We start from the raw sequence: 25837 nt of genomic DNA, 5'->3' as shown, positions 1-25837 counted from the left end.
AATCAACTAAACACATTTTCTATATGTATATGATATGCTAACTTAATGATTTAAAACCTGGAAACACGAAGAACACCGTAAAACCGGGCATACGCCGTCGTAGTAACACCGGGGGCTGTTTTGGGTTAGATAATTAAAAACTATGAAAAACTTTGATTTAAAAGTTTTTCTTCTGGGTAATTGATATTTCTTATGAACATGAAACTATATCCAAAAATCATGGTTAAACTCTCGTTCTTTCGACTGAAATGACTACCTCTTACAAAAACGACTCGTAACCTGTAACTCCGACTATAAACCATCACTTTTTCTGTTTAGTTTCATAAATTTAAGTTCGATACGAAACCATAGCAACTTGATTCACTCAAAACGGATTTAAAACGAAGAAATGATGGGTAAAACAAAATTGGTTAAAATTACTAGTTTTAGCTACGTAAATTTTATAACAAATCTATACTAACCATAACTCAACTAACTTATATTGTATTATACATATATTATGTAATCTTGATAGACCATAGACACGTATACAATGTTTTGACATATCATATCGACGTCATATATATATATATATATATTATTTGGAATAACCATAGACACTCTATATGCAGTAATGCTCGAGTTAGCTATACAGGGTTGAGGTTGATTCTAAAATAATATATATACTTTGAGTTGTGATCGAGTCTGAGACTTGTATACGCTGGGTCGTGGATTGATTCGAGATAATATATTGATTTATTTATGTACTACTAACTGTGGACTACTAATTGTGGACTACTAACGTTGGATTGCTAACTTAACAACTTAAAACGTCAACACGTAATAAAAATGTTGTGAATATATTTCGATCATACTTTGATATATATATGTATATATTTGTTATAGGTTCGTGAATCGACCCGTGGCCAAGTCTTATTTTTCGACGAAGTGAAAATCTGTGAAAGTGAGTATATAGTCCCATTTTTAAACTCTAAAAATATTTTGGGATGAGAATACATGCATTTTATGTTTTACATCATGGACACAAGTACTTAAAATATATTCTACGTTGAGTTGTACCACATTGCATATCTTCCCTAATAGCTTGGTAACTAATATTTACATGTTGTAAGAACATGTAAGCGTGAATCCTATTGATAGATCTATCGGGTTTGATAACCCCAACCGGGCTAGTCGCTCTTGTTTCGTAAACGGTTGCATAGTACTTTATTTTTACTACACTTGGTATAGTGTAGGGAGATTTCATAATAAAGGGAATATGCCACATTAATGGTTAAGTATGGTTACCGAAGCGCTCAACAATTTATAGAATATCTTTATTGAAATATTTATAACTATGAAATCTTGTGGTCTATATTTATATCGATGCTAGCTTTAAACATATATATCTCACCAACCTTTGTGTTGACTGTTTAAGCATGTTTATTCTCGGGTCCTTAAGAAAGTCTTTCGTTGTTGCATTATCTGACCAAGCTGTGTATGGAGTCTCATGATTTTGTTTAAATGAAGTGTTCCATTCAATAAAACTTTTGTCATGTATTATATTCGACTGTTATGTCACGTGTGTAGTATTTGGAAACCGATGTATTATGGGAATTATTTCTTAAATAATCGCCCACTTGTTTAAAACATGCATTATGTATAATAATAGTGTCCTTTTTATGAAACGAATGCAATATTTTCTAAAACGTATCATATATAGGTCAAATACCTCGCTATAGGACCAATGAATAACGTACCACGTTTATAGTAATATGGACGAGTCGTTTCACTTGTGATCACTGTAAATAAGCTTTTGAAATACGCAAGAGGGTCAGCTTCAAATGCTCTTAAATGTTTTCCTTTTATAGTGGGATTTAAAAAGTAGCCGTTGACACACAGTTGTTATCACGGTCGACCGTGGTGCGACCGTGCGTGCTTAAGTCCAAATTTAGTATCCGTTGTATAGCCGTTTAACTCAAATTTGAACACCACATTTTGGCACCTTTACTCCTTCTAGCATCTGCAAAAGAAACCAAACATCCTATACAAGTACTATATGCATTAAGTATGTGAGATTTGGTCTTAATGCATGAAAGTGACTAATCATTCCAAAAGTGGCAAACCCAACATTCTTGGAGAAGTGTCTTGATTGATATTTTGGGAAATTTCAGTTTGATCAAGACTTAGTTAGTCACTTTAATGCCCTTGGTTCAATTCTAAAGACTAGTCACTATGTCATTAACTTCCTAGTTTCAATTAATCACAAGTCATGTTCTTTTTTAGTTTAGTTTAGAGATTAATTGAATAATGTCTCTATAAGATAATCATGAAATATGTAGAGACATCAAAGTTAAGTGTTAAGTAATCATCCTTAGTTACTTAGACTAGACCACATAGACAATTGACTATACTTTCATTGTGAACCACTTTACACTTAATGTATTTGAGTAGGTTAGTTACTTGAATCCTAACTAGTGAGCACATAGCAAACATATTAATCAAGTTGACAAGTTTATGAGTATTAATCATATTGGCAAGTAGCAAGTAATACTCACATAGCAAGAGATAGTTATTCTAGGATCAATCATATAGATACTTGCACAACCTATAATTCAAGATTTAACAAGTTTAAGTGCAATATAACATATTGCTTGATTAATGTGTAAGCACACATTAATGTCCAACACATGTACAAGAGAAGAGCAATCTCTAGTTGGGACTTGGTTACCATCCTAAATGTATCTAAGTGTGTTTTAGGATTACAAGTCATTACTAGTTAACCTTGAGAGCATTGTTTTCATTTAGCCTTAATTAATCACTAAGTCATTTCTAATAGCAATTATTGTTCTAGTGACATTGGCTTAAGTGTGTTGGTACTTGATGATCATACTAAGAATATCTAGATAAGAATTAAGATTACAAGTTGTTGATTAACACTTATCTGTTATGCCTAATCTTGGTTAATTTGTCATTAAAGTGTCATTAGGCGTAATTAATCACAATTAGTGTTTTTATGACCAAAACTCAATTGAGTATGGAGAAGGCATCTATTCTAAGCATGTTGAGAAAGGTTTCATGAATTATAGATGTCGGGAACTAGTCAAACTTTATTTGGTCGAAAATGGTAACAGAGAAAACTGCGGTCGCACTGCGGTTGACCGTGGTGGCGACCGTGCAACTTGTTTTCACAAAACTGCGTTGCAATTCAGTATGGGGTTTCACGGTTGACTATACGGTCGATCGTACCTCGACCGTGTGTTTAGCTGAACTTTTAATTTCATTCTTTAACCTATGTTTGACTTGGTCGTTTGCAAGATAAAGTATGGATTAGTGATCTTGCGTTTTTTATGTTAAGATGTCAATCATTACTTATGCATATGTATGTGTCATCATCAAAATATATTCTTTGGTTAATCATACTTAAGTTTATCGTTTAGTGCATTAACCAACAAAAATATTTTCCTCAAGTTTTTCATCAACAAGTATTTCTGATGAAAATTTCAAATCTTCAAACTTTTCATGGCGTAAAGCGGAGAGCGGACTAATCTCTAAAAAAACAAAATTATACAATTATCAGCAGCATACATATTATATAACAAAAAGCAATTATTATACTAAACATACCTCTATTTCTCAGCATAACGATGGGGACACCACGACCCGCTTCATCCTATTCATCGTTCACAGAGCACATGGATAACATATGCTCTGGATATCGTCGGTCAAAAATTTTCTCGTTAATAATAGCGTTCAACAGCTTTCGCTCATCCGGTAACAATCTCCCATGGGTAATAGTAGGATGCTCAATAGAAGTACGCCAGTATCGGGCTTTGGTTGAGGTATTAGGGATTACATCACTATTGATAAAAAAAAAAAGGAGTTATGCCACTCGCCTGGAGAGTCACTGGCAGTACGAAATAGTCCGTGAAACTTATCAAAATAAAACCAACCTCAAACTTATGAAAATAAAACCAACCTCTATCGCAGGATTTAACTTGGACAAGATGGGAAAGAATGCGAATTGACGGGGTTAATTTACGAGCATGACAGTACATCTCGAAAAGCATAATTTTCGAATGGATGATGGTTCAAATTGGCCAACGCTAACACCATGATAACTGCAAACCTTCAAATAGAAATCTGTAAAAGGGATACGGAGATGAGAATAAAACAGGGCATGACCATAAATGGCGACTTTACCAGGTGGAGGCTTTGAAGCACGTTTATGAGGTAAGGGTATAACAGCGTCAGCCCCAAAAAATTTAGGGAAAAATTTTCTGACTTGATCTAAATACGTTAATATGACACCACTACGAATGTTTTCTACATTTAAGGGAGGCATGATCGTACAATAAAGTAATTTTTTTTTTGCAGAAATTAAGGTAGATGAAGTAATTAGGGTTTGAAGTAAATACAACACAGTGAAAAGGGGGTTTAAATACAGATGAGAAGTTGAATAGTTGATGAAAATCAAGCGGTTGATAAATAGCCACGTGTAAGGTTAAAAGAATATGCGGCAATTGAAAAAATTAAAAACGATATTCAAAATGTAAAAAGGTAAACTTTGGAGGTAATCATCAAAAGGTAACTGACAATTCAGAGACACAGACAGCTACAACAGATTTAAGTTCCCGAGGAAAAAGACACTTCTTATTTTTATAGTTTAATTAATGACTTTATTTTCTGCAAAAATAAAGACATTAAACTGGGGGACTTAATGGTGTATCCTAGATGATACACGCATAAAAGTATCGTTTGTACACAAAAGAGAGGCTCGAAACGCATAAAAGACAACAATATACCAGTTTTTATTAACAGCCATTCAGCATTCAGTCATGTCGCCCAGCGTTATGCGTAAGCCCTGTAGGCAGCTTCTATGCTTAAGCCCTTGAATAGGCGCGTGAGCGAAACACAACCACGTCAGCCCAAGCCAAAGTTGGTTGCGGATATTTCGCATAATCAAATTAATCGGCATCTGACACGTGTTTTCGAAAAATTCGGAGGATCTACGCCTATAAATAGATCCCCCGGGTCACCACATTTACCAGTTCAGTCACTTGTGACAGAGAACACACTTTATCTCTCGCACAATACTTTCTCACTCTAGAAATTCACCGCTTAGCAACACCACGCTAGATGGAACAGCTCACAGTCTAGTCCCAGAAGACTGATATGGCCACCCCACGGAGATCTCGTCCGTGTTCCGGGTCTGCAGGGATCTTATCCCGAGGGCAAACATCAGTCGGCAACACATCTCACCACGTTGAGCAGTTTTAGTATTGTACTGTTATCTTTTAGCCGTTAGATGAAAAATAGTACCAACAACCACGGCCCAAACAATTTGCAATAACCTCAAGTTTGAGATGAGACGTATCAATCCAATACACATTGGATTTGTTGACTTTTATTTTTAAACCCGATACGAGACAAAACATATTAAGTCGCAACATGTTACTCATAGATTCCTCATTCTATTTTATTCTGATAAAAACATAACATCAACGCATACAAAAATAAGAAATCATATAACTGCCCGCACCTTTAATAAGATTTAACTGGCGTGATTGAACGTATCTCAGTACGTCATACGTGTATGTATAACGTGACCAGCGTGTGTGTCATCCATCATAGTAATTGCTTCCCTCAAGATATAACTTTTATGATCGACTGTATCTCTATACAATTTTGTCATTTTTTACAATTTAGTTATCTTTCTAATAGAATATAACTCATTAAGGGTGCACTTGATTGCGTCTTAATTGGTCAATTCAGTGCGTTTGTTAGTAATGTTAGAAAGAAAATGATTTTGAACTGTGTGCTGAATTTTCGGAGGTAAGATAGTCTCTTAGCCATTCAATACATTTGTTTCCATCAATATCAATCTTATTATAATTATATTCAAAGCATTTATAAAAATAATATATTTTTTTATTTTTGAGTTAATAAGTTAATATTGAAACTGAAACAAAAATCAGAAACACGGAACTAAGATTTGAAAGGCAGAACTGAAATCTGAAACGCGTAAATGAAATCTAAAACGTGAACCTAAAAACTGAAACACAAATTTGAAAAGTTAAACGTGAATCTAAAAACTGAAACACAAATATGAAAACTAAAACGTGAAATTGAAAATCGAAACGTGAAGTTGAAATGAGAAATGAAAACTGGAACGTGAAAATGAAAACTGGAACGTGAAATAAAACTAAATTGCAAAATGTGAAATTGAACATAGAGATGCGAAATTGATAAGACTTGTTGATCAGTTTCGACTCAAACCAATTTAATTTTTGGTCCAAACCGATTCAACTAGCTCGTATGTTAGGTATAATATATACTGTTAAAATAATTTATTTTTCCATTGGTATCACGACACTTCAAGGGACTTTTTTGGGATATCATTCCGAATCACTTTTAGTGCCACTTGTGTTCTCAAACTTTTTTTTTTTAAGGAAAAAAGTGAAAAATGATGAAAAATAATGTAATATAGAATACGATATATGTATTCTTAAATTGAAATCATAGTAAAAGAATGAAGAAAAAATATATGCAAAAAATAAACATTTTTTGCGATTATATTATATGCAATATTTAAGCTAAATTAATTTATAAATAAATTATATGATCAGTATATAACATCTAGCAGTATTTAATTCTTAGTTTTGAATATGTTATGATAATTATATTATTCAACACGAGAAACAGTAAAGAAAAATGACTCGGTTAAATAGATAGAAAGAGTTGTTTGCAAAACCATATGTAGTACTCCGTATCCTTTAATACTCTCATATTATTTCCTTTTCACTTTTTGAAATAAAAACTAGAGAATAGCTATTAATTTTTAAGCCGCTCAACTAGATTCCTTTCCACCCAAATAAAAACTATAGAATAGAGTGGCCATAGAATAGTGTGGCCATGTATAACTATATATACGTGTGTGTGGTACTCCACTATTTATTCTAATTCAAATTTAATTAACCAAACAAAAAACACGTACATACTACACAATTTGTCATCATGGCTACAAACAAACTTCATATAGCAATAGTATCTAGTCCCGGCATCGGCCATTTAAGCCCGGTATTGTTACTCGCTGATCGTCTAGTCAACAACCACAACCTCCATGTCACCGTCATCGCTGTCACCACCTCCACGTCAGCAGCCCAATCCCAACTAATTTCTTCTATCACCACCAACAACCACCTTTCAGTCATCCAAATCCCCGCTGCAGACATCTCTTCCATCGTTGCTCCAGACGCGAAAATCGTAACACAACTTTGTGTCATGATGAAGGAAACAGTTCCATCAATTCGTTCAGTCATATCAGCCATGGATCAACATCGTCCACATGTCCTAATTGGCGATATATTCGCTTACGAGTCCTGGGTTGTTGCTGAAGAATTTGGGATGCAAAAGTTTGTATTTGTAACTAGTAATGCGTGGTTTACTGGATTGTTTGTTTACTCCCCTGTGCTTGATAAAAAAGTAGTTGGTCAATACGTTGACCAGACTCAGGGGTTTGAGATACCTGGTTGTAGACATGTCAGCCCGGATGATGTGGTTGATCCCATGATGGACCGGGCTGATGATTCGTATCGGGCTTATTTGGATCAGGCGGTTCGTGTGACGTTGACAGATGGCATGTTGATTAACACATGGGAGGATCTTGAGCCTCAGTCTCTTGATGCTTTACGAAATAATGATATTTTGAGGTCTGTTGTGAATAATAAACCGGTTTACACAGTTGGACCGATAAGTAGGAGGAGTGAACCGGTTGATGTGAAGAGTGGGGTGATTGAGTGGCTCGAGAAACAACCGGAAAATTCAGTTTTATACGTGTCGTTTGGAAGTGGCGGAACGATATCCCATGAGCAAACAAAAGAGTTGGCATGGGGGTTGGAAATGAGCCAACAAAGATTTGTTTGGGTGGTGAAACCGCCTACGGGGAAAGGTTCGGACGGGTCTTATTTTAGTCAAATGGGTGGAACACCAGTTCCACCCGATTATTTTCCTGATGGATTTATGACGCGAACCCAAAAGTTGGGGTTTTTGGTGTCATCATGGGCCCCACAAGTGGAGATATTGAACCATAAATCGGTTGGAGGGTTTTTAACACATTGTGGATGGAATTCAACGTTGGAGAGCATTACAAGTGGGGTACCAATGATAGTGTGGCCGTTGTATGCAGAGCAGAGGATGAACGCAACCATGTTGACGGACGAGTTGGAGGTGGCGGTGGGACCAGCTGTGTTGCCAACGAAGAAAGTGGTTGGGAGAGAAGAGATAGAGAAAATGATTAGGGTTTTAATGGAGAGCAGAAAAGGGAAGACAATAAGAGACAACGCGAAGATGTTACAAGAAAGTTCAGACAAGGCTATAAAAGGTTCGTCAGGCATTTCGATTCGCAAGTTTATCGAGGATTGTTGGTCACGAATTTGATTATTAGTCATTCTGTGTGAAAGTTGGACATTTTCTCTCGTATTTAGAAATACGTACGAAGAATCAAATTATCACTATATATTAATTAGTTTTTCTTTTGTTTCTTACTTAATCAGAGTAAGTACTTGTATTGAATCAAAGTTAAAGAAAATCGGTGGTACTGAAATTTTGTTGGAATCTATATGTAACAAAGTAAACTATTAATAGTAACATGTTGGTTTTTAATAGAGTAACTTACAATTAGTTTCCACAGAGTTTTATGACCTCCATGCTTAGAAAAGGGTTAGGCCACTTGCAATGGTAGTAAACTTTAACACAAAGTTTCTCCTCCACAGCGTTATATTCGCACAAACACTTTAACATTTTTTTTCACATTCCTTGCACTAAACCCTCACTATCTTATACTCCATTTCAAACTTTAACCAATTTAAAATTATTAAATAAAACAAATAACCTTTTATTAAATAAAATAAAAACATTACATTATTAAAAATAAAAACATTACATAATTAAAAATAAAAGACATTACATAATTAAATAAAAACGTTACATAATTAAATAAAAAAATTAAACTTAGTATTATAAAAATAAAACTACTCGAGTGGTGTCGGGTCGTCGTCTTCGTCTTCGTTGTGTTGTTCGTCTTCGTTTTTTGCGTCTTCGTCGGATAACAAGATCGTCTTCATTTTTTGTCGAACCTTTTGAAGAATTTTTTGGTCTTTCTTTGGCAAACTCGGGTTGACGGTTGTGTTGAAAATTCGAAAGGCGCGATTCATTACTTTCATTAAAGACGACTCACATTTTTGTTTTTGAGTTAAAGCAATTTCTTGTTGGGCGAGCATGATTTAAGAACGAACTTCTTCGGATGAACAAGATGAGGCAGCGTCGGACGAACCCGAATTCTTTTGGCTTTTTCTACAAGCTAGTCGACCAGTTGGACGTCGGATTGGGTCGTCCCTGAATAAAGAAGCGTGATCAGGGTTTGGATCAACCCTTAAAGGTTCATCGTCCACCAAAGTGGTCGGTGGCTCCGGTTGTGGACGCCTCCGAGATGCCAATACGCCTTCTGGGGTACAAAACTTCGGACAATTACGAAGTACTTGCCATGCTTTGTAATGCGTAAAAGGAACACCTTGACGCCTCCGTTATTCTTCACGCGCTGCTTCAATGACACCGAGTCATTAGTTCCACTTCGAAAATTTCTTTTTAGTTGATTGTAAACACCAATAAAAACTTTGATATCTCTTGACATTTTCGCCCATTTCCCGGTTATTTGATCATTGTTCCTTTTGCGATCAGCGAGTTGATTATAGTTGGCTACAACCATATATTTGAAAACGAATCGGCCGATTGTGAGGTTCCTATTTTCGAATTTTTCGTCACATCGAGCCAACGTTTGGCAAAAATTTCTCCTTCTTCGGGAGTCCAATGCATAATTTGACGTTTCGGCTTTTCACTTCCTTCGACTAATTTACCTTTTTCCTTTCTTTTAGCTTTTGGTTTTTCGGTCTCGGGTTGTGTTTTGGGTACGCTTTCAAGACTCGGTTGTGTGAAATGTTGTTGTATGTATGGAAGTTGTTGTTTTTGTGATTGTGAAAAGAATTGTTGTTGGTTAATGGGAAATTGTTGTTGTGAATAATATGTATTCATGTTTTGATATTGTAATTGTTGTTGAAATGGTAGTGGAGGTGGTTGAACAAATTGTAATTGTTGTTGAAATTGTGGTAGTTGTGATGGAATAAATTGATGTTGTTGAGAAAAACTAGTTTGACTTGGAGACGAATTGCTAGCTTGGATCGATGATGAATGATTCGGTGACGGAATTGGATTGTTTAACATATGGTTGAAGAAATCGTTGTTATTTGGTTGAGACATTTGTTTGAATTGAAAGAATGGAAGATTGAGAGTGTATGATATTGAGAGTGTTTGTTATTGAGTGTGTGACTTTTGTTTGTGTAAAGTAATAATATATATAGTATAAGTAAAGTGTATTAAAAGGAAAAAAAACTGCATACTAGCCGTTAGAAAAACAAAAAACAAGTGGGCCCACTTTTCCAGCCGTTAAGCTCGTTGCAGGTACCACTGGCGAACCAGGTGGCAATTTGCTGGTGGTAGCCATGAGCTGGTGGCGGTGGGTCACGGAAGTGGCTAACGGTCCACTGCAAGTGGCCTTATGATGACTCATGTCGCAAGATTTGGAACAATAGCGTAAAGATTGGACTTCTTTGGTTTCTTCCAAGGGTGTAAGTTATAATGGTGGCAAAGGAGTGGGAGCAAGGCGTCAAGGAAGAACATGAACAAGGCGGCGGGTATTGTATCCTTTTTGTTTACGGATGATGAATATGACCTCTCGTTTGGGGAGGCGACTTAAGAGTTCTTTGAAAGCGTTCAAAATGATAATTGTTTAGGTATCTCGTCCGATTTAGGTCGTGATGTTGGTTATTGTAATGGCTTAAATTACCAGAGTATGTACTTTCATTCAAAGAAGACGTGTTCCCGTAACGTAACTGACTTTTTGAGCGATATCAATCATTCAAATGCCTGGAAGTTCACAAAGCGAGAGTCAAATCAAACATAAAGATCCGTACAAAAATTTATAAACTATTCATGTTCTATGTTTCTCTTCGATTTTCATAGATTACTTTCCTTCTATCCGTCATATACCTCGTTGAAACACCACTCAACTTGGATGCGTCGCGGTCACTTTTTGTTTCCTCGACACTCGGCATTCCTTCTATGTGAATTTTTACAATATGGGTACAGATCCTTTTATCAGTGAATTCATATATTCCCTTATTTGTTTTGTCCTTGGGTGTGCATCCTCTAGAAGGTCTTGGACAGAATTAATTTTGCTATTGTAGGTTCTAATTCGTCGAGTTTTTTTTTTTTTTTTTTTTTTTTTTTTTTTTTTTTTGAACTGCAAAATTTATATAACGAGGCAATTCTATAAAGTGATGGAAAACCGTGTATACTTCTAAATTTTATAAACGCAGCGGAACGATAAAAATAAATATATTTTCATTCATTAACATCTTTTATTAACATTAAAATAAACATCATTTATTTTATTATAAACTTTAACGGTTCCCAACAAGATCCAATTACACCACTAATAATTGTCAAATAATAAATTCACAAAGTAAAGTTTAGATATATCTTCGCGAGTGATGCAAGAACGGTAGAAAAATTATTCACGTCTAGATTGAAACATATATTCAAAGTGTATGAACATCTCTATGGTTGATCTGCACGTCAGACAACATCAATCGGATGCTACTCCGAATATAACCCAATATAATATCTAGTATTATTTAGTTGATTGATGCTCAAAGAAAACGAAAAAGGATAAAAAGGAAACTCTTTTTATTCTAGTTCGTAGGTGACACAAGAGGTCAATAACCTCTTGTTTTCTTAAATTCTTGCGACAACCAACAGCATCAAAAATGTTTTCTGTTATTTCTTGCACCTTAATAAAAACCGTAAAGCTAAATCCCGACTTTTTCAATGTTCTCTACAGCCAAACTCATTTATATATTTGTTGCATATGAGCAACAATCAAAAAGAGCTTTTATTACTTCTTAAGTTTTTTTTTCTTCTTCTTTTCGCAAATTATCAAAAGAAAAAGTATGAATTGCCGCTGTTAAGTTTTTGATGGTATATTTTTGTTACCTGGGGCCAGAGTTAACATATGGGATGATTTATATATAATATAAAATTTATTTTAATCAACCCTAATAAGTCCATATAATATTTAATGATTCAACGGCTCATTGAGCATTTTATATTTAATTAAACTTATTTTTTGAACTATAGGTTATAATTATATATCAACAATATATAATAATTGGTGTCTAAATGCTTATTGTGTGTGACCACATAGGCTTGTATATAAACGGTAATATAGATTTGTGTTATGACGTACACACTAAATCAATAAACTCCCACTTGTGCATTACATAACATCTAGATTACTATACAGACATATATTGACGTCTAGCAACACGTCAATGCCTCCGAAAATATACAAGTGTTTGTTTCAGCTAAATGAACTATCATTATTATTAAAAATGATTTAATGATTGAGTGTCTATTGTCCCTTTATTCCAGATACCGAGTTGACATGACACATGGTCTAGTCATTCTCATTTGTCAACTAAATCTGTTTCTCAATCTAGAAAATTTGAATGCGATCACCAAGTTAGAATTGATCATCAATCAATATAGCTTGGACACGACTGTGTAAATATCCATTCACTTTCATCGAGGCACCTTGTAGTAACATACTCTCACATAGAGGAATAAATCACATTTTGATTATATTCGTTCCTCATATACTTCACATCATACTCAATGATGGCCTTTATAACTACCTTGTTCAGGATAGTGTTTAACCATATCAAAGTATAATATGTCATACAATCAAAACAAATATATACATCTCAGGTCTAAGGACATAAAGACATAACCATTATGAGATTCACTATTGACGATGATCCATGAAGTAACATCTCATGATTGGGTCATTCCAATATTCATCATCAATGAATACATATGAATTTTGGCTTCAACAAGTTAACTATTCATCATTAATGAATATAACCAAGCATTCACAATAATCTTAATTCATGTTATTCCCATAACATGACCGACTATGGAGATTTTGAATAATCGACAATTATTCATGGATTAAACATGCTAATATAGAACACAATGATATAAATAAAAACAACGATACCGAATATCTCAATTCACTTAAATAAAACTGCTTAATGTTCCTGAAATATCCAAATACTAAATTACATATGAAAAAGATGTAGCGTAACGAACTCTAAAACTAATAGCATGATCATCATACTTTTTGTGCATCATGGGCTTCGTGAACAGGTTAGTCACATTATCATCTGTAAGAATCTTAAGAATACTAATATTATTCTTCTTAACGACTTCATGAATGTAGTCAACTTTCGAAGAATGTGTCACATATTTTTATGTACATGTGATTCTTTCGTAAGTATAATAACACTCGAACTATCATGCTACATTTTCATAGAAGATTTAATGTTGTGAACTACTACGGGTTGAACAACAAACTTTCTAATCCATACAGCTTCCTGAGCAGCTTCTCAGGCAACAATGTATTCTGCTTTTGTTGTACATTGTTCAACCGTGCTCTTCTTGGAGCTCTTCCAATTAACTGTCTTGCCCATCATGAAAAAGAAACAACGTGACTGGATCGAGAATCATCTTGATCAGTTTAGAAACTAGCATCAATATAAAACTTAATACTCAACTCTTCTACCAAACCACCGTAAATCACGAACATATCCTTAGTACTGTGCAAATACCTTAGAATATTCTCAACAAAAATACAAAGTTCTTTACCTAGACTCTGTTGACAATGACTCGTCAAACTTAAAGATAACGAGACATCATTTTAGCACATAACTTTGGTTCCTATAACCGAAGCATACGGGATACATTTCATTCGTCTTATCTCATCAGATGTGATATGACTTTGAGACTTGCTCAAGGTTATGACCTTTGCACAGGCAATGCTCCAAGGTTGGAGTAATGCATGCTAAATCTCTGCAAGATAAGATATGTGCATTAATTTAAACCAATAAGCCATTTGAATCTATTCCTATAGATCATGATTCCAAGTATATAAGTATCTTCTCCAAGATCCTTTATGAAAAAATATTTTTTAAGCCAAGACTTGACATCTCGCAAGTTAAAAATGTTATTTTCAATAAGCAGTATGTCATCAACATAAAAGATCAAGAAGACTACTTTGCCCCCACTAGATTTAATGTAAACACATAGCTCATATTGGTTTTGAGAGAAACCAAACTCTTTGATTTTCTCATCAAACATAAGATTCCAGCTCCATTGTGCTTTTATCCATAATTGGATTTTAGAATCTTGCATACTTTACTAAGATTCTTAAGATTCACAAACTCTTTCGGCTGAACCATATATACGTCCTCGCTTAAGTCGCCATTTAGAAAAGAGGTTTTGACATCCATTTGCCATATTTCATAATCATGAAAAACATCAATGACAATAAGTATCTTAATTGATTTAATGCTCACAACTGGTGAAAAAGTTTCATCATAACCTTTTGCCACCAACCGAACCTTAAAAATGTTTACATTACCGTCCATATCAGTCTTCCTTTGAAGACCCATTTATACCCCATTGTCTCATAATTGGGTGGAAGATCAATCTAGTCTCATTTTTTTAGATTAAGGATCTCATATGGCCTCACGGTAGCTAGATGGTTCATCATAATCCTCTAGGTGAGGTTCATCTGAATTAATGAGATAATCAACCCTCTTATGCCCATGAGGAGTTCTATTACATTTTTGAAGTGCAGGTGTAACACGTTTTCGCTCACCAATGATGCGTTCAAATTCAACAGGTGGATAGCTAGTGCTTATAGAAGGTATGTTACTATGTAGTTCTTGAATTTCTTCAAGATCTACTTTACCTCCACTAAATTCTTGTAAGAGAAGATCTCCTTAAAAGAACTAAGTAGACCAAGCAGTAAACACATTGTGTTTTAGACTGGCAGTGAAAGTAGTAACCCATTGTTTCCTTTGGGTATCACAAAAGTGACATTGATACTTCTGGGTTTTATTTTGTTTGAAATGTCATGTTTCGCATCGCTTCACAACCTCGGACATTTAAATAAGACAACTTGGAAATCTTCCCATGCCATTGCTCATATGGTGTCTTTTATACCTTATTGGTTGGAACCATAATGAGTATGCCTGCAGCAGACTCAAATTCATATCCCAAAATACTGTGATAGAGTAGTTAGACTCATCATAGATCGAACCATGTCAAGCAAAGTTCGATTCCTTCGTTCAGACTCACCATTGGGTAGCGGTGTGTAAGGTGGAGTGAATTGTGAGATAATCACATGATTCATTATGTAGTCTAAAAACTCTTGACTCATATACTCACCTCCTCCATCGGAGTTAAGTGATTTAATGGTCTTTCCAAGATGATTCTTTACTTCATTTTGAAAGACTTTGAACCTTTCAAATACTTCATGTTTATGTTTCAGCATGTAAACACAACCATATCTACTATAAGAAGCAGTTTATGTAATGAAGTAAGATTCACCATTTCTAGACATTGTTCTAAAAGGGCCACATACATCAGTATGTATTAGTCCTAAAAGATTTTTAGCTCTTTCATCTAAACTGGATAAATGAGCCTTTGTCATCTTCCATATTAACATGACTCGCATACATCAAATGATTCATAGCCAGATGATACCAAAAATTCAACAGAATGGATTTTTGAAATGCATTGTTTATATGACCAAGATGACAATGTCATAGATAGGTTTTATTCAAGTCTTTCTTGAATTATTTGGCGGTACAGGTATACACAGAATTTATCATTTGAAATCACATCATGTATATCAATTTCAAAAATACCATCACATGGATATGCATTCAGATAAAAAATATTATCCTTAGAAACTGAAAAATGAAAGTGCGCAAATGCAAATTCAAAACCAACATCTTTCAAACTATATTGCTCTTAATACTAGGAGCATAATAGCATTATTCCAACAAAACAATAAGACCACTTGGAAGAGTAAGCACATAGTGACTAATGGCTTCAACCGAAGCTTGATTTCTATTGCTAACTCGCAAATCTAGTGTGCATTTCTTCAGTCTTAATGGTGTATCCTAGGGGATACACGCATAAAAACACCATTTTTATACAGAAAAATGGATCAAAGAGCATAAAAGATAACAATATTTGGCGGTTTTTAGCATTTGTCGTCCTGCGTACAGCAGGCCACTCAGCGTCATGCGTAAGCCCTGCAGGCAGCTTCTATACTAAAGCCCTTTTACTAGGCGCGTGAGCAGCACGTACCCACGTCAGCACATGCAATCGACATTCCGGATATTTTGCATAACTGAATTAATCAGCGATTGACATGTGTATCCCGAGAATTTCGGACATTCTACGCCTATGAATAGACCCCTGGGTCCCCACATTTCAGATCATCTAATCTAAACTTCAGTCAGAGAGAAGTACACTTTCTCTCTCACACAGTTCTTTCTCACTCTAAAACATTAACCGCTTAGCAACAGAATGCTAGACGGATAAAATACAGATTGATCCACAGATTGATTGAGGCCACCCCACGGATCTCCTATCCGTGTTTCGGGTCGGCAGGGATTATTTCCCGAGGGAAAACATCAATCAACATACAATCACTCTACGCTAGGCGGATATTGTTCTGTACTGGTACCTTACACCCGCTATACGGAAAATCGTACCAACATATGGTGCCATCCGTTTCAAAGACCACCAAGAATACCAAGAACGCAAAGCAAACTGACATGACTTCAGCACGAACAACACTCGAACTAATCAATGAAACTCTCATTGAAAATATATACCAGTGGATCAATTAACCTTGGAAGAAACTTCAGTCGAAGAAGAAGATCAATTGAATACTGGTGCAGCAGAAGAACAAGTGAATGAAACTATACCGCGATTGAAGAAACCATTGTTTGAGAATTCAAATGGAAGAATGTGGAAAGCTAAGCGAGGAACGCATAATGTTTCTTTTAAGAGAACATTTGATGTGAAGCATACTAGTAAAGGAAAGTCAATTTCTAAACATAAATTGTTCAAACTATTCAATCAGTTGAACACTTTGGCGGATGATACTGAGCATGAACGTAATGATGAAGGTTTTGTGGAGAATGAATGGGACTATGGAGATGAAGAAGAGCAATTCTTTATGACTGAAGAAATGGCAGGAAAGTTATTAGATGGAATTTTAACCAAAACGGCGCCATCAAAGTATAAATAGAAGTTGGCACAACCCGCTATCCGTGCAATGGCTGTGTACAATTTTTTTGCTTTGATTACAGGAGAAGAAGCTATCAAACTGCCGGCAATGGCGGAGTCAACTCAATGTTTTATCACTCAAATTGCAGAATATCAATTACCAAGAAATTTGGAGATTCCGTCAATTGATGTTTATGATCGAACAACTGATCCAGAGGATTTTCTTAATATGTTTGAGGGTGTTATGTAATTGCAACATTGGGAAGATAAAACTGCATGTCATATGTTTCCTATGGTGCTGCAGAAAATGGCACGAGAGTGGTTTGCAAGTCTTCCACCTAGGAGTATTACCAGTTTCCTTGATTTAAGAGCAAAGTTTGTGATGCAATACCAATGTCTGAGAAGTTGCACGCTGTCACATCTTGATGCACATGAAATCACAATGCATCATAATGAATCACTAAGCAATTTTATGAAACGCTATACCATAGAGTGTCAAAAAATACCTGATATACCAGAATCTCAGCTTGTTTCAGGTTTCATTTTTTGCCTTGATCAGCGCCGCTTTGCAAGCTTGATTCATGCGTTCAAATATGATGTCCCAAAAACATTGCACCAAGCATTGATTGTTGCACAAAAGCATTTAAGGGCTGGTGAAATGGGACATCCAAGAGTTGATAATTACCAGTGAAATTATAGGCAGCAGAGCGGAGGACGAAACACGAATGACAATTGTCAGAGACAATGTAGGTCCGATTATGTATGAATACTATGTATATTGATATGAATGTTGAGAGAATTAGTCAAAGAGTCAATATTGACTAATTCCACAACTCTCTTGAACTCACTTAGGTACTTTGGCTATGTGTGATGGCTTACATCTAAGGTTTCCTTGTGGGATTTTTATAGCCCTCTTCAATATCCTACTATTCTAAGGCTTGGCACACTATCTATTCAATTCATGGGGTCCTAACAATCTTCCCCTTTGCATTGATAGTGTGCAAAAATTTAGCAACCTTACTAATTACATACAAAAAATCTAAAACTACTAGTCTAGTTTTCGATTTATGTATATTTCCTTTGTTGACGATCTTGAATTTCTTGAATTCTTGGAACTTCAACGGACTTCTTGATAATCTTCTTCGAATTTGCAAATTGCTGAAGACCTCGTACTTTCCCTTATATCTCCCCCTCAAAATGTGATTGACTCTTAAGCATATTTTGATAAGAGAGGGAAAGGGTATCAGAGCCTACGCAAAGATAATTGACGTTGAATCTTCATGCATAGCTCCCCCTTGACTAATGCAGAAACTTAATCAAGGTATCAGAGTCAGGAATAGTGGTAAGCATGTGTTCACTCCCCCTGGAAAGAATAATCGGTACTCCCCCAGGAAGTAAGAACACTTTCTCCCCCTTGACAAGTTACATCAGTCATGGTATGATGTTTAACATCTCTTTAAAGACCGGGTCCCATACAGAAGTATATGGAAACTGTAGTGAAGTCAAATCATCTTCGTTTGAAATACCACTGGTAGGTATTATCAATTACATTTATGGATTTTTCACTCCAATTTATTGGGACACTTGGTTTAGCTATTGAGAATAATTCTGGTGGTACTGAAGGGAATGAAGTTTTAGCCATATTCACGGATCTTGGCTTAAACTTGAGTAACTCTTGAAAAGAGTATTTGTTTGTTGTTGAAGAAATGGGTGTGGTGTCAGCTTTGATTGACACTTGTTTTGAAAACTGAAGCTTTGAGGTTTGAGAAACTAGGTCAACTTTGGTACGAGCGGTTTTTCTCGAACCTATGGATGACTTCTTAGTTTTGTGTGGAAACCAACCATATTGATCGCGATAACCCGTAATCTCTCCATTCTCCCCATATATGGTTTTCAGAAAAGGACGATTCATGTTGGTTTCGTAACCGGAATAAATCTTTTTGCTTGAGGAAAATGTTTTCTTTGGTTTGGAAACTGTAGGAGGAGTGGATTCCGTCTTGATGACCTTCTTCTCAACCGTTTGAGGAGAATCTGAAATCGTAGTCGTTGATTTATCCACTATTGATATCAGATCAGTATTAACTCCTAGTGACACCATTTTGGGTTTCAGAATTGGTCTTGATTTAACATCTAACTCCTTTGGTAACTCAGAGATGCGTTTCTCAAGGTCACGAGTTAATGTTCCATTTTGAATCCGAGCATGATCAAGATCATTGCGAAGTTGAGTAATGATCTTTGAATCAAGCTCACGTTCCTTCTAAAGTATTAGTTTTTCAACAACCTGTGAACGAAGATCCTGAATGATGTGAGCGGTACTCTCATCTTTTTCTTTGTAAGTCTTTGCTTGACTCTCTAAGTCACTTTGAAGAGTAGTCACTTTCTTTTAAAGCTTTTCATATTCAGATTTACTACACGCAACAAGAGATTCCAATTCTTTGATTTGAGCTTATAACCTTGAAATTTCTGAAGATGGCGTTTGATCTTCTTGTTCTCTCATTTGTTGAAGTTCTGTTTGAAGTTGTTGATGAAGTTTGTGTTGTATAAAGATACAATTGGAACGTGTACTTCCTTTGTGGCATGAACAACCATATTCATAATGTGCAGTTTCTTCAACATTGGATGGTTCTCGTAGAGTCATTAACAAAGCAATCAACTCAAGTGGAGTAGCTTTTGTTGCTTCTACATATTTGATAAAAGCACATTTTCTGGGAGTGTTGTAATAACAAGAACATCTCTTGTCTCGATGATTGAATCGTTCAATGAAATCGGGTTTCAAAGGTAAATCTTGTGTAACATGCTTCATCATCACGAAATGTTGAATAATATGAAGTATTATCGCCTTTTCTCCCCCTCAAAATATGATTCCGGTGAATCAAATTTTATTTTTAAACGTTTCGTTGACTTTCGTTAAGTTTTCGTTAGTCCAGATTCGGTAAGGACTAAGCTTGCAAGGAATCAGATTCTGTCAGGGACCAAAAGTGTCAAATAATTCCTCAGATTCGGTATGGGACTTGTCTTGCAAAAGTCTGAAACTATCAGGGGCTGAAACTGAAACTTTGTCTCCTGATTACTAAGTAGGCTCAGATTTGGTAAGATTTGGGCTTTATGATTTATTATGTCCACTATCAAAATTCGGTTGGGCCTTAGGCAGATTTGGTATATAGGCCCAATGAGTGAATTGTATGAATCAGGAAACTAGATTCGGTTGGCCCAACGAGTAAGCTGTTAGTCCAATCAAATATACCGAAGCTAGTAAGCCTTAATTTTCCTTTGCAAATAAGACTCGGTTGACCAAGCCTAGATTAACACAAAATGATATACCGAGATCAATACTGAATGATATACCGTGTAACCAATACCGAGTGTGAATCAAGTTTAGATACCGAATGTGTATCCAATTCCAGAATATATCGAATGAATACCGAATATGTTCTTCCTCTGAGATTTTTCAAACTATCAATTTGATCAAATTAATGATTAAAATTGATTTAGCTACCTTCATTAGGCAGCGATTAACAAATTTCATGAAGATTAAGCTCCAAAACAACAGAAAATTGTGATGAATCTGATGAACAGTGACCGAAAAAGATGAATGATCACGATAATCAATCTCACATTTTTAGTCACTGTTAGGCCGCAATTCCTTCAACAAAATTACTCATAATCATCACATAAACACTCGACAAGCATCATTACAATCTGAAATCAGTTCGATCTCATCAATTGTAAGATCTTTGACTTTTCATTAAAGTCAAACTGTTATGAATTATTGATGAATCTGAAGGATAAACTAAATCCAAAAGTTGTCGAGTTTTAGATTAAGGTTGCCGATCGTGGATCTAGCTTTAATTCCTTGTAACAATCATCGCAAAAGAAGTTGAAATTTAAGCTTGATGAATCTGAGATTATTATTGTTTATGTTATTTGATGTTCGATGACAAATTGATGATGAAGATGAATGCGTTTCTAATACTAGGTCTTGTTGATGAATTTATGTTGAATATGAGGTTGAAGAAGGAGATACAGATCGATGTAGATAGACATAGGTAAGTTTATTGTAGCTATAGGAAAGAGAAGAAGAAGACTCGGTATTCTTTTTTTTTTTTTTTTTAAATTGTAGCTGACAGATGTACAGTAGTTTAAGAAAAATGCGAGCATGTGTTTTTGTTTAGAGGATAGAGACAGATTTGTTGATGTACTGTAGGTGTCAGTGTGAGATTCGGTAAAAGAGTTTTTTATTTTTGTGAAAATGAAATATGAAAAGTATTTTTATAAGATTCGGTAAATTCGGATTCGGTAAATTTTGAGTTGAAGATTCGAAGATTCGGTATGAATATTCAAAGATGTGTATGAAGATTGGATGAAGATTCGAAGATGAGTATGAAGATTTGATGAATATTCAAAGATGAGTATGAAGATGGTTTAAAGATACACACGATATTCGTAGGGATCTCCTTCGTTTCGTTGAAGGTCCAGCTCTGATACCACGTGTATTATGTATGAATATCGTGTATATTGATATGAATGTTGAGAGAATTAGTCAGAGCGTCAAGATTGACTAATTCCACAACTCTCTTGAACTCACATAGGTACTTTGGCTATGTGTGATGGCTTACATCTAAGGTTGCCTTGTGGGATATTTATAGCCCTCTTCAATATTCCACTATTCTAAGGCTTGGCACACTATCAATGCAAAGGGGGAGATTGTTAGGACCCCAGGAATTGCATAGATAGTGTGCCAAGCCTTAGAATGGTGGGATATTGAAGAGGGCTATAAATATCCCATAAGGCAACCTTAGATGTAAGCCATCACATATAGCCAAAGTACATAAGTGAGTTCAAGAGAGTTGTGGAATTAGTCAATCTTGACTCTTTGACTAATTCTCTCAACATTCATATCAATATACACGGTATTCATACATAATCGGACCTAACAGACAACGGGAGTTTGACAACAGTTATCAAAGGAAACAACATGGTTGGCGGGGCAATAATCACCCGAACGACAATTACCATTATCGAAAACCATTAGACAAGCATCCACTCATCATGGCTTTAACAAAAACTCCAAAAGAGATCTTATTCACCGAGCCTATTAAAGAAACCTTTAATCCTCCACCACCAATGGAGGAGCGACAAGGACCACAGAGTGATAGATGGTGTGATTTCAATGAGGCATACAGACATGACACTGACAATTGCAAGTCATTGATGAGGGAGAATATTGTTAAGATCCAAGCAGGAGAACTGAATCACTTATTGCTAGGAAAGCAATACAGGAGGAATGATCCAAATAAGCATTTTGCTTGGCAAGGAAGGGTGCGTCACGGTGGACGGCGTGATTGGAACAGAAGAGAGAAGAGAAAAGATGAAAGGGATCCAAACCCTGAAAAACACATCACGGTTATTTAGAATGAGGGGAACGAGTATGAGTCAGACGGAGAATGCAGGACAGAGTAATGGATGTATGCTCCCATTGTATTTCATACTATTCCAAATTGGTGTCTGTCAGAAGAGCCTGTGGTTATCTCAGCTGTAATTGCAAACAAGAACACCACCAGAATCTATACTGATACAGGTAGTGAAGCACATATCTTTTATTTGCATTGTTTTCAAGATTATCCGTTCAGCGTAAAGGACAAACTTCGCTGCACAAACTTGAAGATTGCTGGCATCACGGGAGAACCGATAAAGGCAATTGGTAAGGTAAAATTGGATGTAATGATGGGAACATACCGTCTGACTCAAACAGAAATTGTATACTTCACAGTGCTTGATGGCAGATCGAGGTTTAATGCTTTGTTTGGTAGACGAACTCTACAAAAATTTGGAGCAATTACTTCAATACTACATGCAAAATTGCGATTTCCAACTACAAATGGTATCGTTGTGGTGCACTCAGAATACATAGGACTGATAAGAGAAAGATCAGTTGTTTGTGAGGCACAGGAGAACTTTGTTATGGGAGGATCGTCAAGGCAGTTATTTAGCAGAAATGATGTGACTGGGTATTTCAAATCACACAAAATGTGGGAGCCTTAGAGGCATGATGCAAGACGCTGCGCGGAGAACATACTGTTAACATGAATAGTGCAACACAGTTTGTTAAGCATGTTTTTTATCTTATCAGTTCAAATAAATACAGTGCAATTTTTTGTAGTTTTCTGGATAGGCTTGATCACCCTATCAATAAGAAAATGTTACACAAAAATACTATAAGTGCAACAGTTAAACATGAATGATATTTTCTCTTTTTTCTACACGCAAAGCGATACGTGTTATAAATGTAGACATGGCATTCTTACCAACCCACATAAAGCAAGGCATTTTTTTCCCCGATGGTAGAGGCTCTTGTGTCAACATTATAGATACAAGGGATCAGCTAGCATGAGCTAGAGAGCACCAAGCAAAAATATGATATCTCTTAAATGTCATGACATACAAAATAGTTTATCTCAATTGCATAAATCCGTCTAAATGCAAATGTAAAAATACAAGTGTATTTTGGAAGCCGCACAATGCCTAAGCGCGACAAGCTAAACACACAGATTATTCTTTAACAACATATTTTACACAAACTTATCATTTTTATGATACATTGTTCACATAAGAATATCAAGGTTGATTCATTATTTGTTTCGAAAATTGATTTCAAATATTTAACACGTTTCCACAAAACAAGCGCCCTTGTGCAACGCGGAAGGAGGATAGCGATTTGCGATATTCTATATATAAAAATAACAAAGGCATACATGTTTCATATCTGAGAATAAACATGCTTTAAAGTGTAAACCAAAAGGTTGGTGAGTTCATTAGTTTAACATAAATATTCATTTCCATCATTTTAATAGACCACAAGAATTGTATTTCCAGTTCTCATAAATATACGTCCCATGCATAGAGACAAAAATATCATTCACATGGATTGAACACCTGGTAACCGACATTAACAAGATGCATATAAGAATATCCCCATCATTCCGGGATCCTTCTTCGGACATGATATAAATTTCGAAGTACTAAAGCATCCGGTACTTTGGATGGGGCTTGTTGAGCCCGATAGATCTATCTTTAGGATTCGCGTCAATTAGGGTGTCTGTTCCCTAATTCTTAGATTACCAGACTAAAAAGGGGCATATTCGGTTTAATAATCCAGCCATAGAATGTAGTTTCATTTACTCGTGTCTATTTTGTAAAACATTTATAAAAGCAGCGCATGTATTCTCAGCCCAAAAATATAAAGGGTAAAAAGGCAAATGAAACTCACCATACTGTATTTTGTAGTAAAAATACATAGGACGACATTGAACAAGTATAGGGTTGACCTTGGATTCACGAACCTATATCATTTGTATATGTATTAAAATATTTAATCGTAATCGAACAAGTATGTATATTATTAGTAATATAAATTTTAATATCAATACTTATATGTTTCATTATATTCATTTTATTCATTTTTAATAAATAATATATTAATATAGTTTACTTTTGTGTAGTAAATATATTGTTATATGAATATCATTTGTTAGTTATTTTAATGTGAATATTAAGATATGGGTAATAATACTATCAGATTTAATAAAAATGAAATTTTTATATAATATTACAAGTTTAATAATATTTCTTTTGTTAATGATGATGACTACTTAGTTTTTAATGAAATTATAATATTGATACTTATAATGTTAATAATAATACCTTGCGTTATTTTCGTAATAACAATATTCATAATAATCATATTCATAATAATCACGCTTATATCAATAATACTATTAATACTTAATGACATTACATAATAATAATTAAAATGATAATAATAACAATAATCTTATTAATCGCATTAATATTAATTATAGTAATATTCATAATAATGCTAATCACCATGGTATTTTAATTATATAGTGATATTAATTCTATTAATAATAATAATTTGAATTTAGATTATTACTTATAACAATTAACATAACAATAGCAATATTTAATAATATTAGTAACAATAATAATAATAATAATAATAATAATAATAATAATAATAATAATAATAATAATAATAATAATAATAATAATAATAATAAAGAAGTTAATAAAAGAACTACCTTTAAAATGCTAAAAAAATAGTAAACCGCCTGTGCCGGGACTCGAACTCGCGACCTCTCGTTAACCCGAACACCTACCATACCACTCAGCTGCTTCGATTTTTCTGTTAGAATCCCTATTCTAAATTTATATAACCCGTATTTATTTATGTTCTTTATCTTCTTCAAACATAAATCGACCCGAGATGAAACAGCAATCATATCAACTCATTGCAACTGAATTAAAACTTGAATTGTAATTTTTAAATAACCTGTTGAATTCTTTTGTTCAATTCGATAAACAAAAAAAAATGGAATTACAAATATACTGTTCGATGCAATGAAGAAGAAGAACACCACATCAATTTAAAAAATCTAGATCGTTTTAGGTTCTGATCTCTACACGAAAAAGTTTATAAATCACTCATGGAAACTTTTGAAATCATTTATTTCATCAGAAACCTCCTCTATTACTTCAATTCGATCCTAGAACACTTGTTTGACTCTTTGAA

The 25837-nt window shown here is 34.9% G+C and overlaps 1 protein-coding gene across 1 annotated transcript; it reads left to right on the top strand.

Moving 5' to 3' along the window:
• Positions 1–6978: 6978 nt before the first annotated feature.
• LOC139864772 (anthocyanidin 3-O-glucosyltransferase 5-like) lies at positions 6979–8569 on the top strand. The gene has a single exon (XM_071853340.1). It carries the CDS (start codon positions 6997–6999, stop codon positions 8416–8418), a length of 1422 nt encoding a protein of 473 aa, XP_071709441.1. The 5' UTR covers positions 6979–6996; the 3' UTR covers positions 8419–8569.
• The last annotated feature ends 17268 nt before the right edge of the window (positions 8570–25837 follow it).

The sequence above is a fragment of the Rutidosis leptorrhynchoides genome, chromosome 8 (genome assembly GCF_046630445.1).
Source record: "Rutidosis leptorrhynchoides isolate AG116_Rl617_1_P2 chromosome 8, CSIRO_AGI_Rlap_v1, whole genome shotgun sequence".
NCBI classification, from domain to species: domain Eukaryota; kingdom Viridiplantae; phylum Streptophyta; class Magnoliopsida; order Asterales; family Asteraceae; genus Rutidosis; species Rutidosis leptorrhynchoides.
Note: the sequence above shows the minus strand (reverse complement) of the source record. Positions and strands in the feature narration are given on the sequence as shown.